At 39.8% G+C, this 17,052-nt stretch overlaps 1 protein-coding gene across 6 annotated transcripts in view; it reads right to left on the bottom strand.

Moving 5' to 3' along the window:
• CTNNA2 (catenin alpha 2) overlaps positions 1–17,052 on the bottom strand; it is a 1,142,650-nt gene that overhangs the window by 123,851 nt on the left and 1,001,747 nt on the right. For all 6 annotated transcript variants that reach the window (XM_023552816.2, XM_010593677.2, XM_003413708.3 and 3 more), the window contains one exon: positions 511–711. In XM_023552816.2, coding sequence (XP_023408584.1) covers positions 511–711 — 201 coding nt within the window. The remainder of the gene's footprint in view (positions 1–510; positions 712–17,052) is intronic.

Raw genomic sequence — 17,052 nt, 5'->3', positions numbered from 1 at the left:
TTAGCCTGTGCCTTCTCTGCCTACTTCATAAAGTCCTTAAGAGAGCCAGTGAGATTGTATAATAAAACCATAAAGAAATACATAAATGGAATCTCTTGGTGATGCAAACAGTTAGTATGCTGGGCTGCTAACTGAAATGTTGGAGGTTTGAGTCCACCCAAAAGTGCCTTAGAAGAAAGGTCTGGCTATTTACTTACAAAAAATCAGCCATTGAACACATGGAGCACAATTCTACTGACACATATGGGCTCAACATGAGTCAGAATTCACTCCATGCCAAATGATATGGTAATATATGGATGCAAAGCAATAACATTATTGTTATTTTCCTGAAGATATTCAGATTCAAACTAAAGAATTAAAGAGAGGATACTTAGTACTTCACCTCTTACATGATCATGCATCATTTACAAACGTAAAGACCGAGGGAGATCAATAAAACCAATTTATTCATATATGAAAATTAATCCTGATATTGAGATCTTGGCCAGATCTAATATCCATGCATACCTGTCTCAGAGAGCAATTTTGTAGCTTCTAGCACCTTCTCAGTATAAACCCCAGCTTCATAGTTCTCCATCTCAGCATTGATGATGTGGATGACTCGGGCTGCCCGGCCTCTGATGGCCCCCGCTGTCCGGTCCAGGGTGTCCACATCTCCCTCTTGGAGGGCTATCACACACTTGTTCACATCCTCCAAGATGTGGTTTTCTGTGGAGAAGACACATACATATTTCTATGATTTTACATCACTCAGGCACTTGAAATACGATGATCCATCAGTTATCGTGTAGCCTCAATTGGCACATCTCAATATATGCATAATTATATTAAAATGGTACTTAAAGGAGATATTTTACCATTAAAATTGTGGTTCTCAAACTTGAGCATCACTCAGAGAGCTTGAGGCATCACACAGACTGTTGGATGCTATTCTTATGGGTTTCTGATTCAGCAGGTTGGGGTAGGGGTGAGAGGGAAGGAATTTGCATTTCTATCAAGTTCCCCACAATGCTGATGTTGTTGATTTGGGGACCACACTTTAAAAACCACTGACAAAGAATATTGCTTCCTTTGTTTCAAAATTTGAGACATAATGCATGAAAAGGTCTTTTAAGAGTAATTGTGGCAGCCAATACAAAATCAATCTGATCAGGCAGAAACGCTTCTAAACACAACCAGAGTCAAAGCTTTGGGTGCATATCTGTTCGATCATGTGTTTATTAAGGAAACAGTTAAGGGAAATTATAGAATGAATAAAGATCACCCAATCAGTCTTTAAAAGTCATGTCATGGACAAAGAATATGCAACTGGAAATTCTAAATTAATTTACAGTTAAGATACAATCTATTTTACAGCCAGTTCCCTCAAATTAGAGTCAATGCCAATCTCCCTCTCCAGTTATTGCCCACAGTGGAAACCAACCAGGAAGGAGTGGAGGTTTCATTTTCAATTAGAAAAGAGGAAATATAAGATCTAGCTTCTTACAGTTTAACAAGTCTGCCATTTTGTATTTTTTTGTGTCCAGTGTGAGGTCTGAGATTATATCCCTTAAAGATTCTTTAACAACATAATTCTAAGGAAATGTACAAAAAGTTTAATGCTGAGGAGGCGGGGCCGGGATGGTGGAGTAGTCAGATACTTCTGGTGGTACCTCTTATAAAAAAGAAATGAAAAAACAAGTGAATAGATTATATATGACAATCTAGGCGCTCTGAACATCAAAGACAAAGTGGAGGAATCAGGCTGAGTAGCAGGGGGAGGGAGAGATGGTTCAGAAGCAGCAAGGAGTTCCCAGACCTGACTCAGCGGGAACCAGCTCCCTGCAGGCCGGATTGGCTGTCATGTGTGGTGAGGAAAACAGTGGCACTCGGGACGCGTTTTCCACATTGGGAGGGACAGAGTGGTGGACGGTCTGCTCAACCGTCCCGAACCAGTGTGGGAAAGTGATGCTTAATTGGCAAAAGATAAGTACATGGGTCTAACCTACCTCATGGATCAAAAAACACTCCCTTTGGGAAGAACTTCTCTCCCATTTACCTGCCCTCCCTGCTCTGCACAGGGTCCAGGTTGGCTTCAGTGATTGTCGCTTCCCCTGGGCCAGAAATTGGACCTGTCATGCACCCTGAGCCATTCTCTTGGCTTTGGAGAAGGAAAAAATTAACAAACAGGAAAAAAATAATCTGCCAGCTTCCTTAAGCCAGGAACTCAGGGCAGGCACAGCTCCTTTGCCTAGGCACAGGAATAAGGGGTCCATGTACTTTGAAAGCCTTTCACCCTTGCATAACCCTGTGTGGGCCCATTTCAACAACATAGGCCCTTATTAACACAGTACTACAGGGTATACACCTGAAGACTAATTTGAACTGTACCAGCTATGTAGTGGAGTGGCAAGTTCATGACATTTGACACTGCACTGCCCGTTAAGCAGGGTCCTCATCTTTCCACATCAGGGGCCTGAAAAATGTTAGCTCCACCCATGCTACCTAGCCACCCATGACAAGGGTCTAAGAATAAGTGGTGCCTCCCAGTCCTTACAGCCAACAGCACTGGATGCCCATAGTCCAGTTGCAAAACCCAACCACCTATGCCCTCTAGCAAACAAGGACATGCTTTCCTCTCAGACACTCAGGGGCAACTGTCAGTCCCCTGCCTTGCTCATCACATGACCCCTACTGCAGTCAGATACCTGTGTCTATGCCAAACACCCCCGCCCATCTAGGATCGCAGGTGAGAGTCTACACCACACACTTGGTGACCAACTACCTGGACACTTGAGCTGAATTCATATAAGGTAAGTATGGTCTCCTAGGCTCACATACCTAATAACAGCTCTAACCACCTAGGGACAGGACATTAGAACTTCAAAGTCACCAATAATCAAACTAGCTCACAAGAGTAGCTTATTTGGGCATATCAAAACAAAACAAAACAAGAAGCTAGGACACAATAAGCAAACATGAAATAAATAAATATAACAACTTATTGATGGCTCAAAGACAACAATCAATCAAATCACATAAAGAGGCAGACCATGATGGCTTCAGAAAGCTCCCAAAACAAAGGATCACAAAATCTTCTGGAGGAAGAGAACTTCCTGGAATTATTAGTGGTAGAATTCAAAAGATTAATATACAGATCTCTTCAAGGGATCAGGAAGGAGATCAGGCAAAATGCAGGACAAGCCAAGGAACACACAGTCAAAGCAACAAAGGAACTAAAGAAGGTTATGCAAGAGAATGATGACAAATTTAACAGGCTGCAAGAATCCATAAAGAGACAGCAAACAGAAACCCAAAAGATTAACAATACAATTTCAGAATTAGACAACTCAATAGAAAGTCAGACGAGCAGAATTGAGGCAACAGAAGTCAGAATTAGTGAGATTGAAGATAAAGCACTTGACACCAACATATTTTAGGAAAAACCAGATAAATGAATTTTTAAAAATAAAGAAATCCTAAGAATTATGTAGGGACTCTATCAAGATGAATAACCTACGAATGATTAGAGTACCAGAAGAGTAGGAGATAACAGAAAATACAGAGAGAATTCTTGAAGATTTGTTGGTAGAAAACTTCCCTGATATAGTGAAAGATGAGAAGATGTCTATCCAAGATGCTCATTGAACCCCACGCAACACAGATCCCAGGAGAAAGTCACCAAGACATATTATAAGCAAAGTTGCCAAAACCAAGATAAAGAGAGAATTTTAAGAGCAGCTAGGGATAAACGAAAAGTCATCTACAAAGGAGAGTAAATAAGAACAAGCTCAGACTACTCGGCAGAAACCATGAAGGCAAGAAGGCAATGGGATGGCATATATAAAGCCTTAAAGGAAAATAACTTGAGAGCCAAGGATTTTATATCCAGCGAAACTGCCTCTCAAATATGATGGTGAAATTAGGACATTTCCAGATAAGCAGAAGTTTAGGGAATTTGTAAAAGCCAAACCAAAATTACAAGAAATACTAAAGGGAGTCCTCCAGTTAGAAAATCAATAACATCAGTTAACAACTCAAGACTAGAACACAGGACAGAACAACCAGATATCAACCTAAATAGGGAAGTCGCAAACAAATCAAAGCTAAGAGACTGAAAATAGGGAAACAGAGACATTAATGTGTAAAAGATGACAACATTAAAACAAAAAAGAGGGACTAAATAAAGTGTAGAACTTTCATATGGTGAGGAAATCAAGGTGATATAAAGATATAAAAGATTGGTTTAAACTTAGAAAAATAGGGGTAAATATTAAGGTAACCACAAAGGAAACTAACAACTCTACACATCAAAATAAAAAACTAGAAAAACGTAAAGACTCATTGAATACAAAATCAACAACAATGAAAAGAAAATACATAAAGAAGAATGTCTCAGCACAGAGAATTAAGTGAAAAAAGGAACTGTTAACAACACACACAAAAAAAAAACATCAAAATGACAGCACTAAATGCATATCTATCAATAATTATGCTGAAAGTAAATTAACTAAATAAATGCACCAATAAGGAGGCAGAGAGTGGCAGAATAGATTAAAAAAAACACAATACATCTATATGCTGCCTACAAGAGATATACCTTAGACTTAAAGGCACAAACTAAAATTCAAAGGATGGAAAAAAATTTATTTTAAGCAAACAACAATCAAAAAAGAGCAGGAGTGGCAATATTAATTTCTGACAAAATAGACTTTAAAGTAAAATCCACTACAAAGGATAAGGAAGGACACTATATAGTGATTAGAGGGTGAAAACACCTGGAGGACATAATCATAATAAATATTTATGCACCCAATGATAGGGCTCCTCAATACATAAAACAAACTCTAACAGCATTGAAAAGATAAATAGACAGCTCAACACACCACTTTCAGTGAAGGACAGAACATCCAGAAAGAAGCTCAATAAAGACATGGAAGATCTATATGCCACAATCAACAAACTTGATCTCATAGACATATACAGTACATGCCACCCAACTGCAGCAACTATATTTTCTTTTCCAATATACATGGGCTTCTCCAGAATAGACCAAATATTAGGTTATGTCATGGATTGAATTATGCCCCCCCCAAAAAATATGTGTATCAATTGGGCTGGGGCACGATTCCCAGTATTGTGTGATTTTCCTATATGTAGTAAATCCTGCCTCTATGACATTAATGAAGGAGCATGGGTGGCAGTTGTGTTAGTGAGGCAGGACTCAATCTACAAGATTGGACTGAGTCTTGGGGCAATCTCTTGAGATAAAAAAGAAAGAAGCAAGCAGAGAGACAGGAGATCCTCATACCACCAAGAAAGCAGTGCTGGCAGCAGAGCAAGTCCTGTGGACTCAGAGTCCCTGCACAGAGGAGCTCCTAGTCCAGGGGAAGATTGATGAGAAGGCTGACAGAGAGAGCATGGCTTCCTCTGGAGCTGACACCTTGAATTTGGACTTTTAGCCTACTTTATTGTGAGGAAATACATTTCTTTTTGTTAAAGCCATCCACTTGTGGTATTTCTGTTATAGCAGTACTAGATAACTAAGACAGGCCATAAAGCAAGCCTTAACAGAATCCAAAGCATCGAAAAACTACAAACTATCTTTTCTGACCACAAAGCCATAAAAGTAGAAATCGATAACATAAAAAGCAAGGAAAAAAAATCAAACACATAGAAACAACAACACCTTGCTGAAAAACTACAGGGTTATAGAAGAAATTAAGGATGGAACAAACAAATTCACAGAATCAAATAAGAATGAAAACACATTCTAACAGAACCTTTGAAACGCAGCAAACGCAGTGCTCAGAGGTCAATTTATTGCAATAAATGCACACATCCAAAAAGAAGAAAGGGCCAAAATAAAAATATTAACTGTACAACCTAAATAAATACAAAGAGAGCAGCAAAAGAAGCCCTTGGGCACCAGAAGAAAGCAAATATTAAAAATTAGAGCAGAATTAGATGAAATAGAAAAACAATTGAAAATTAACAAGACCAAATCTATTTCTGTGAAAAGATCAACAAAATCCATAAACCACTGGCCAAACTGACAAAAGAAAAACAGGAGAGGAAGCAAATAACCGAAACAAGAAATGAGATGGGTGATACTGTAACACACCCAACTGAAATTAAAAGAGTCATAACAGAATATTATGAAAAATTGTACTCTAACAAATTCGAAAACCCAAATGGACAAATTTCTAGAAACGCTCTACCTAGCTAAACTAACACAAACAGAAGTAAAACAACTAAATAAACCCATAACAAAAGAAGAGACTGAAAAGGTAATTAAAAATATCTCAACCAAAAAAAATCTCTGGCCCTGATGGTTTCACCGGAGAATTCTACCAAACATTCGGAGAAGAGTTAACACTACTACTACTAAAGATATTTCAGAGCATAGAAAATGATGGAATACTCCCCAGCTCATTCAATGGAGCCAGCATAACTTGGTTACCAAAACCAGGTAAAAGACACCACAAAAAAGAAAATTACAGACAAATAACCCTCATGAACATAGACACAAAAATCCTTAACAAAATTCTAGCTATAGAATTCAACAACATATCAAAAAAAAAAAAAAAAATCACCATGACTAAGTGGGATTCATATCAGGTATGCAGGGATGGTTCAACTTTGTAAAAACAATCAGTGTAATCCATTACATAAATAAAACAAAAGACAAGAACCACATGATCTCATCAATTGATGCAGAATAGGCATTTGACAAGGTCCAACACCCATTCATGATAAAAACTCTCAGCAAAATAGGAATAGAAGGGAAATTCCTCAGCATAATAAAAGGCTTTTATACAAAACCAACAAGCCTACATCATCCTAAAAGGAGAAAGTCTGAAAGCATTCCCCTGGAGAGTGGGAATCAGATAAAGATGCCCTTTACCACCACTCTTATTTGACATTGTGCTGGAGGTCCTAGTCAGAGCAATTAGGCTAGAAAAGAAATAAAGGCAATTCAAAATTGGTAAGGAAGAAGTAAAAGTATCTCTATTTGCAGATGATATGATCATGTACACAGGAGATTACAAAGAATTCTCAAGAAAACTACTGGAACTAATAGAAGTTTCAGCAAAGTATCAGGATACAAGATAAACATACAAAAATCAGTTGGATTTCACTATACCAACAAAGAGAACTTCAGAGGAAATCACCAAGTCAATACCATTTACAACAGCTCCCAAGAAGATAAAATACTTAGTAATAAATCTAACCAGAGACATAAAAGACCTATACAAATAAAACTACAAGACATGACTGCAAGAAATCAAGAGACCTACAGAAGTGGAAAAAATATACATTGCTCATGGATAGGAAGATTTAACATTGTAAAAATGTCTATCCTACCAAAAGCTATCTATAGATACAATGCAATCCAGATCCAAATTCCAATGACTTTTTAATGAGATGGAGAAACAAAAAACCAACTTCATATAGAAAGGGAAGAGGCCCCAGATAAGTAAAACATCACTGAAGAAGAAAAATAAAGTGTGGGCCTCACACTACCTGATTTTAGAACCTATTATACCATCACAGTAGTCAAAATAGCTTGGTATTGGTACAACAACAGATACATAGACCAGTGGAACAAAATTGAGAATACAGACGTAAATTCATCCACCTATGAGCAGCTGATATTTGACCAAGGCCCAAAGTCCATTAAATGAGGAAAAGACTGTCTCTTCAACAAATAGTGCTAACATAACTGGATATCCATCTGCAAAAAAAAAAAAAAAAAAAAATGAAACAAGACCCATACCTTACACCATGCACAAAAAACTAAATCAAAATTTATCAAAGACCTAAATATAAAATTTAAAATGATAAAGATCATGGAATAAAAAATAGGGACAATACTAGGTGCCCTAACACATGGCATAAACAGTATACAAAACATTACCAACAATGCATAAATACTAGAAGAGAAGCTAGATAACTGGGAGCTCCTAAAAATCAAACACTTAAGCTTATCCAAAGACTTCATCAAAAGAGTAAAAAGACAGACTAAAAGACTGGGAAAATTTTTTTGGCTATGACAAGTCCAATCAGAGTCTAATCTCTAAAATCTACAAGATACTGTAAAACCTCAACAACAAAAAGATAAGGAACCCAATTAAAAAATGGACAGAGGATATGAACAGGCACTTCACCAAAGAAGATATTCAGGCAGCTAACAGATATATGAGGAAATGCTCACAATCATTAGCCATTAGAGAGATGCCAATCAAAACTACAATGAGATACCATCTCACCTCTTTTTTGGATTAATGCAAAAAACACAAACTAATAAATTTTGGAGAGGTTGTGGAGAGACTGGAACACTTATGCACTGCTGGTGGGAATGTGAAATGGTAGAACCACTTTGGAAATCAATTTGGCACTTCCTTCAAAAGCTAGAAATAGAAGTACCATAGGATCCAGCAATCCCACACCTTGGAATAAAACTGAGAGAAATAAGAGCCCTCACACGAATAGATATATGCACACCCATGTTCATTGCAGCACTGCTCACAATAGGAAAAAATGGACACGACCTAGGTGCCCATCAATGGACAGATGAATAAACAAATTATGGTCTATTCACACAATGGAATACTATGCAATGATAAAGAACAACAGTAAATCTGTGAAACATCTCATAACGTGGATGAATCTGGAAGACATTATGCTGAGTGAAATTAGTCAGTCACAAAAGGACAACTACTGTATGAGACCACAGTTATAAGAACTCAGGAAAAGGTTTAAACACAGAAGAAAACATTCTTTGATGGTTCCAAGGGTGAGAAGGGAGGGACAGGGATATTCACTAGCTAGATAGTAGACAAGAATTATCTTAGGTTAAGGGAAGGACAACACATAATACAGGGGAGGTCAGCACAACTGGACTAAACCAAGCTAAGAAATTTCCTGAATACAACCAAACACTTCTAGGGACAGAGTAGCAGGGGCAGGGGTCTGGCCACCATGATTTCAGGGGACATCTAGGTCAATTGGCATAACAAAGTTTATTAAGGAAATATTCTGCATCCCATTTTGGTGAGTGGTGTCTGGGGTCTTAAAAGCTATCAAGCGGCCACCTAAGATGCATCAATTGGTCCCAACCCACCTGGAGCAAAGGAGAATAAAGAACACCAAAGACACAAGATAAATATGAACCCAAGAGGCAGAAAGGTCCCCATAAACCAGAGACTCCGTCAGCCTGAGACCAGAAGAACTGGATGGCACTCAGCTACCACCAATGACCACCCTGACAGGGAACACAACAGAGAGCCCCTGACAGAGCAAGAGAAATGTGGTGGGGTGCAGAACTCAAATTCTAGTAAAAAGACCAGACTTAATGGTCCAACTGAGACTGCAGGGACCCCGGAAGACATGTCCCCTGGACTCTCTGTTAGCCCTAAAGTAACACCATTTCTGAAGCTGACTCTTCCAAGATTAGACTGGACTATAAGACATAAAATGATACTCGTGAAGAGTGTGCTTCTTAGCTCAAGTAGGTGACATGAGACTAAATGGGCAGCTCCTGCCCGGAAGGGAGATGAGAAGGCAGAAAGGAAGAGGAGCTTGTTGAATGGACGTGGGAAATCTGGGGTGGAAAGGAGGAGTGAACCGTCACATTACAAGGAGAGCAACTAGAGTCATATCCAAACCCAAAAACCAAACCCAGTGCCGTCAAGTTGATTCTGACTCATAGCGACCCTATAGGACAGAGTAGAATTGCCCCATAGAGTTTCCAAGGAGCACCTGGCGGGTTCAAACTGCCGACCCTTTGGTTAGCAGCTGTAGCACTTAACCACTACGCCACCAGGGTTTCCACAGCAGTGTGTATATACTTTTTTGTACGAGAAAGTAACATGAACTGTAAACTTTCACTTAAAGCACAGAAGAAAAAAACAAAAAAAGTTTAATGCTGCACTGAAAGAAGAAAGGAAGATGAAAATACAGACCCACACACACACAAACACAAGTGCACATATGCTTTAAGTAGATAAATGGAAAAAAGTTTAATCTGTTAAAAACAATCACTGCAAAATTCAATGAGTAATCAATAAAGGATTAAAATAGATTACTATCTGCTTAGGAAGTTTCTAAGGCTAGCTCTGATTTTAAAGATCCAACAGAAAAAGAGATGGAGTCCCTAGATGGTGCAAATGGTTAACACTCTTGGCTGCTAACCAAAAGGTTGGAGGTTTGAGTCCACCCAGAATAGGCTCCTTGGAAGAACAGCCCTGGTGATCTATTTCTGAAAAATCAGCCATTGAAAATCCTATGGAACAAGCACAGTTTCACTCTGACACACGTGGGGTCACCATGAGTTGGAATCAAATGAACTTCAACTAGGGTTTAAAGAAGGAGAAATGGGAAGGTACCCAGCAAATATCAGTCTACACTACAAATTTACTTTCATTAAACCAAGAACTCATATGGAATATTTGTTCTTATAGGGCATTTAGTAGAGAGTTGCAAAGTATGACTTACTTTTTATAACGGAATATTTGTTTTGACCTAGTACAATATGATTTCCTTACTGAAACCCTTATATTTTATCCAAGCTGGTTCTTTAATTTCAAACATAAATTAGAATGGTAAAATAAATACAATGTTTAAATTTTAATATTAAAATTTCTTAAATTCACAAATAGGAAGTACTTTCTGAATCCCAATATTTTCTTAAATGAAATAAACAAACAAAAAATACCACAGTTGTGAAAATACAGATTTAAGAGATTTTGATTAAAGGATTTCCAAAAACTATCCCCTTTATGAGATCTTGGGGTGTGTCATGCAAACCCATCTAAAAGAACATCAGAGAACAAAGGTTTACTCAAAGGAAACTTGGTACAAGATTTTAAATGCAAAAGTTTGATTCAAATAAGTATCTTTTACTGTCCTGCTGGGTTCCTCAAGACAATTAAAAAGTGCCCTGACTGCTTAAGGGAGACCTTGAGAGGGGCTTCATGTCAAAAACATGCATATGGCTGCCATTTTCTTGAACTATTTTTTTTTTTAGCATAATAGTATAAGAATAGGCAGTTACTTCTTTCCTGTGCATGGTTTAAAAACAGAGTTTTGGAGTTGAATGAAAAACAGTGAGAGGTCTGTCGATTATATTAGCTACTATTCCCTCTGGAGTTAATATTTTTCTTTTTAATTCCCAGAAGTCCACTCATGACCCAATATTTTAAAATGGAATGATTTTTTTTTTTTTTCCTTCCAAACTGTTTCCCAAGCTGGGACTGTGAAACTAATTTAATTACATAAGCATCAAAAAATATATATATTATTATAGATATAACTACACCTACCTGAAGGAGGCCAGCATAGGCTGAAAATCCGTGATACCAAAACCATTGAATTTAATCAAAGCATCAACTAATTCGTTAAATGGTTAACTAGGTTACTTATTTTAGATGAATAAAGTATTGATTAATTTAGCTAGTGTTACAATTTACTAGCAATTTTTCCTGAATTACCTTTTTTTTTTAGAAATATTAAGATATTTTACTCAATATTTCCTAATCTTCTTCCATAAGAAAACCAAAACCAAATCCCCTGTCCTTGAGTCAGTTCCAACTCACAGTGACCCTATAGGGTTTCCAAGATTGTGAATCTCTATGGAAGCTGACTGTCACATCTTGCTTCCTGTGAAGCCACAGGTGGTTTCAAACCACTGACCTTTAGATTAGCAGTCAATCGCTTTAACCACTATGCCACCAGGGCTCCTTCACTCCTTTGATAAGAGGTTAGCTTACTAAGGAAAACTGAACTACAACTCTCTCCTGAGAGTAGTTATACTGATGTATAGCATATATAATGTTAAAAGCCATTATGATTCAGTAATGCTTTTAAATAGATGTGTATTTTATTAATCTAAACAACAGCAATTCATTTGAAAAAAGGGCTTATTTCTTCATGTAGGCACATTATTCATTTGATCAAATGGCCCTGCTTAGTGTGTATAGGGAGTGCTGGACCCCTTGTAATCATTACTCCCCCCCACTCCTAGCGCTGTGAGGTCTGAGGCCCACAGGTTGGGAAGCAATCTGGTCTAGTGTATTTCAAGAAGGGCAGTGAATTATTTAAAGCCAGAATCCGTACTTGATTCCTATTTGCGTTTCTGAGAGTGTCTTGAATGCAGCAATCAAAGGTATTCTGAATGAACATGACCATTGAAAAGGAATGATCAATTGTATATTTTTATCCTAAGGTCTTTTCAGGAGAAAGGAATCATAAAGAAAGTAGGTAAAGGAATGCTGTTTCCACTTGAAAAGCAGACGTGACCAAACCCGTTGCCGTCCAGTCGATTGTGACTCATAGCAACCCTATAGGACAGAGTAGAACTGCCCCATGGAATTTCCAAGGAGCACCTGGTGGATTTGAACTGCCGACCTTTTGGTTACCAGCCATCGCACTTAACCACTATGCCACCAGGGTTTCCATACAGAGGTGACAGTAATAATAAAAGACATCTGTATTACAGAGATGTCTCCACTGCTGGGAGAAACCAGTCAGGCACTTTGGATGTCACGCCTGGATACAAAACATGGTATTTGAACATTTTATAAAACACTTGACTACAACATCTTTTGTGATAAACTTCCTTGACTTTTTTGCAACCTGGCTATTTCAGAAAGCACACAACTTTGTTATAAAAATCACTGACGACCAAAGACTTGATCACTATAAGCCTCAAAGCTAGGTTTTTACAAATTCTAGAATAAAGTTCACTGTGTGAATTTGAAAAGTAAACAATTTGAAGATACTGGAGTGAAAAAAGGCAAAAACAACAACAAAAAACTTTGGACATTATGAGATTGAGTTAATAGCTTTCTCAGATCTCAGATTCCTGCTATTTTGTGAGTCAAACCCGAGAATTAAACTGTCACGTGGTTAATCCCAAGCAGCACATTTTAAAACACTATTAAAGACTGTAGTTTTTGACCAATGGGAAAAGTTTAGATGCTCTAACAGAGGTATCTCAGTTTTGTTTTGTTTATGAGCCCAGTTACATCTGAAAATTGGTTTTGCTCCTTTAAGTTAGCATCATTGCAGCCCAACCTTGCTGCATTTCATATGGAGGAATTAAACATTCAGACACACAAGTTCAGGTAGCATGAAAAAACACTATAGTTCTTTAAAAACAAAGACTTCCTTTTCTGTTATTTAAATAGAGTTTCCTGCCAGGATAGAGATTCCCCTAGGAAGAAACCAATACATAAAATGTCATTAATGTCATTCCGAAATAACTCCTGGGCCAAACTTGTAATTTACTGGTGCAAATGTTTTGGCTCCAGCTCAGAGAAGAGGCAGGAAGTAGTTTCCCCAACTATTGGGCTGTGTCCATAGCCTACCAGCAGGACTGAGTGGGCTGTGTCATTATTTGTCAAGTCGGTCTGTGGAAAGGTGCCTGTCACCTTAGATTGTCAGCTCCAAAAGCATGCTCCGGCATGCCCTGCCAAAGCTGGCTCTCTGACAGTGCCTGTTCTTTTTCCTGTCATGGCATGCCACAGCACTTGTACCATTGCGGCTGGACTGTACAGTGTTATCAGCAGCAGCCAAAGCCTTTTCTTGTTACTAGTAATAATGAGATGCACAAAGGAATGGCAGGGAGAGAAGGGGGCGAAGAGGCAGGCCTGGGGGGAAGAAAATTAAGAGCAGCTTTGCACTATTGAAAAAGGCTGAGATAAGAACTCCTCACCTGGCTTCTCCCCACCCTCAGAAATTTTTGTATATGCATTTAAAGAAAAGAATAAATTGCAAAAGTCTTAAGTTCTGAAATAATTCCTCCCTGAAAAATGTAGCCTGTGGGTAATTTCTACTCATTTGTCCATAGAATGGGCAGCAGAGGAAGATTTCCAAGGGCTGTCAGGATTGTTGAGTGAAATACTGGATGTGAGGCTGGCTGGGGAAGGATCCGTCTCCTTACTCAGGGCTCCTTAGTCATCCTGGCAAAAATGTACTAGATACCAGAAAGGAGCTTAACATTGGTGGCCACCTCTCCCTTGTCAGGAGTCCTTGGGTGATGCAAATGGTGAAACACCCCACAACTAGTTGAAAGGTTGGTGGTTCAAACTGACCCAGAGGCACCTCGCAAGACAGGCCTGGGACTCTGCTGCTAAAAGGTCACAACCTTGAAAACCCTATGCAGCAGCTCTACTCTGCTTACATGGGGTCACCATGGGTAGGAATCGACTCCATGGCACCACCAACAACAACCACCTTCATTGCCCACCGCCCAAATCCCCATCATGCCCATTGAAACAACTTCTCAGCACTTGTTAAAGATACATCCCTTTCAGTATCCTTTAGCCTGGAGTGACTCAGCTGCTGGCAAAGCAAAAATTCCAGGCCGGGTAACACATTGAGTTCTTTATCAGTCAATTCCTAGATATGGGTATATATAAATGAATAGATGCTTTGACAATTCATAGGAAATAAATCACTTTGGGAATGAAAAAGAACACAGGTTTCCAAAAGGGATTAGAGATTGGAATGACAATACTGAGGTGTAGGGAAAAGGACTGAAATGAAAGCAGAAAATGCCAAAGGAAATTTTACTTTCCTCTTGACTTATTAAGAAACCATATAGCTTCTGAAAAGAGGATGATCTGGATTTTAATACCATCTCTGCCAAGTTACCTAGACTCTCAAAGACTTAGTTTTCTCAAAGGAAGACTAAGAACACTAACACCTATTTTACAGAATTTGGATGAGCATTAAAGCAAATAGCAGAAAGCAGGAAACTGACAGACGCCAAGCATATATGAGCTCGTTTTTCCCACCTGCCTTGTCTTGCTCTCCATTGTTGCAGTTTGGCTTTTTTGATTATCCTTCAGATCTACAGATACTCTGGTGTCAGACAAACCTCAAAAACAAGCCCTGGTAGAAATCCACCATCTATTTCCCCAGACAGGAAAGACTGCACCTAGGAAAACTTTCCAAAGCCTATAGCCTCTCCCCAGAAATCAGATTAGGCACAGCCACAGTCAGATGTCCTGTCTCCCTGGTTCCCACCAGCAGTGATGTGATCCCTCCCTCACAGACCTGTCTTCCAAGAAGAGAACCCAGCAGGTTGTGGTCAGGGAAGTGTTGACAGAGTTGGTCGGTTGCCCTGTGTATTCCACACACCTGTGGGTAGAATCGACATCTGAGCAATTTGAATTTCAGGGGTGATTTGGTTGTTTTAATGTTTCACAGAAGAGGCTGAAGTTGCCAGTGACCTTCTCCCCACTCCTCCCCATTCATTGTTCTTCAAGGTGAATTAGCCAGATATGATTGGTCAAATAGGTTTGAAAAAAGGCCCATTTGCCAGTAGCCCAATCTTGAAACAGTGTTGATAAGTGTTAAAGACCAAATGAACTCTATGGCTCTCCAAATTCACAAGCTTCCTCCAACTCGCTTAATTCATAAAGGAGAAAGTTACGAGGCAGAGCCAAGATGGGTGACTAGGTAGACGCTACCTCGAATACCTCTTGCAACAAAGACTCGGAAAAACAAGTGAATCAATCACATTCATGACAATCTACGAACCCTGACCAACAAACACAGATTTAAAGAGTTGACCTGAGTGACAGAGACTGAGAACGAACAACCACGGGGAAGCAGCAACTGTTTTCGGAGCCAGGAGCCAGCGTCCCAGTCAGGAAACCTTGGCGCCAGGCTTTGGACTGGGCGCAGGAGAGCTGAGCACGGCATCCTGAGACAGCGCAAACACGGGGCACAGTCCTAACCCCCTGAACTGACCTCAGGAGAAGCCCAGCCAGTGTATGCAGGCAGCGCAGCCACGCGGCTGACAGGAGGAGGAGTCACCAGGAAGCAGTGACTGGTTTTGGAGCCGGGAGTGTGGCGTCCCTGCCGGGGAACCTTGGTGCTGGGCTTTGGACTGGGAGCAGGGGAACTAACCGCAGCTTCTGAGACAGCACAAGCACGGGACACAGACCTGACCCTTGGGGGCAATCTTTACCCAGCCAGTGCACACAGTCGACGACGCGCCCCTCGGGAACATCAGATAAAACATTCATCCGCCACCAAGATAAGTAACTTTGTCTATATTCCTGGGTGCTACTCTCTTCTATTTATCTGAACCCTCCCCTCCCCTTCCCAGGTGGCTTCATTAACATTGGAATTTCCTAAGCCAGAGAGTAAACTGCTCTGCGATTTTTCTTTCTTTCATTTTGTTTTTGTCTTTTCCTAACCCATTTTCCTGGCCTGAGAGAAGCAACTACAAAAAACCCAGGGACCAAAAATCCTTCCCTAATTGGACTAAAAACACAGAACCAGCTCCAGCCAAGCATATGTGATTCACAGTCTTGGGCTTCCATCCCTACAGGGAACAAGGTAGCTATTACAATGCAAAGGCATTTCTGATAGAGATCTGACTGCAATTGTTTTAGTGGATTTACTGGAAAGACAAGTTTCCCAGGTCTGATATCTCTGTGTATTCAACAGAGCTCTCACTGACCCACAACAGGGAACTAAGGGCTTAAGCTCCCCCCCCAGACCACCTAGCCTCCTGCCTTAGGGGTCTAAGGAGGGTGACACCTACCAATCTGTAGAGGTACTTGCATTGGGGGCCTAAGGTACAGCTGCAGAGCCCACCCACAAGGGACTTTAGGAATAGAGACACACCTACATTACTGACACTTCGGGGAAGCCTGTCAGCATCCTGCCCCCCCCCGGAGTGTGAACCCCAACTGCTACTAGAATCTGGTGCACACAACTATCACCACTACTTCTCGAGGTGGATAGGTGACAGTGTGCATCACACACCTGATGACCCAAAATCAGATTCTACTTAAGAATAGTGAATGGACTCAGGCTTATATATCGTAACAGCCCAAACCAGCTGGTAATAGGACATAAGTGAGTCAAGGGCTACAACACTTAAAACAGCGCAATCTGGTAGCTCGTCTACGTATATTGAAAGAAAACAAAACAAGATAAGACTCAGTGAGCAAATATACAATAAATCACTACAATATCTTAGTGATGGCTAGGAGACAGCAGTCGATATCAAACCACATAAAGAAGCAGACCATGACTGCTTCT

This window comes from Loxodonta africana, chromosome 15, assembly GCF_030014295.1.
Source record: "Loxodonta africana isolate mLoxAfr1 chromosome 15, mLoxAfr1.hap2, whole genome shotgun sequence".
Classification (NCBI taxonomy): domain Eukaryota; kingdom Metazoa; phylum Chordata; class Mammalia; order Proboscidea; family Elephantidae; genus Loxodonta; species Loxodonta africana.
The sequence above is the reverse complement of the archived record's forward strand: the minus strand, read 5'-3'. Positions and strand labels throughout refer to the sequence as shown.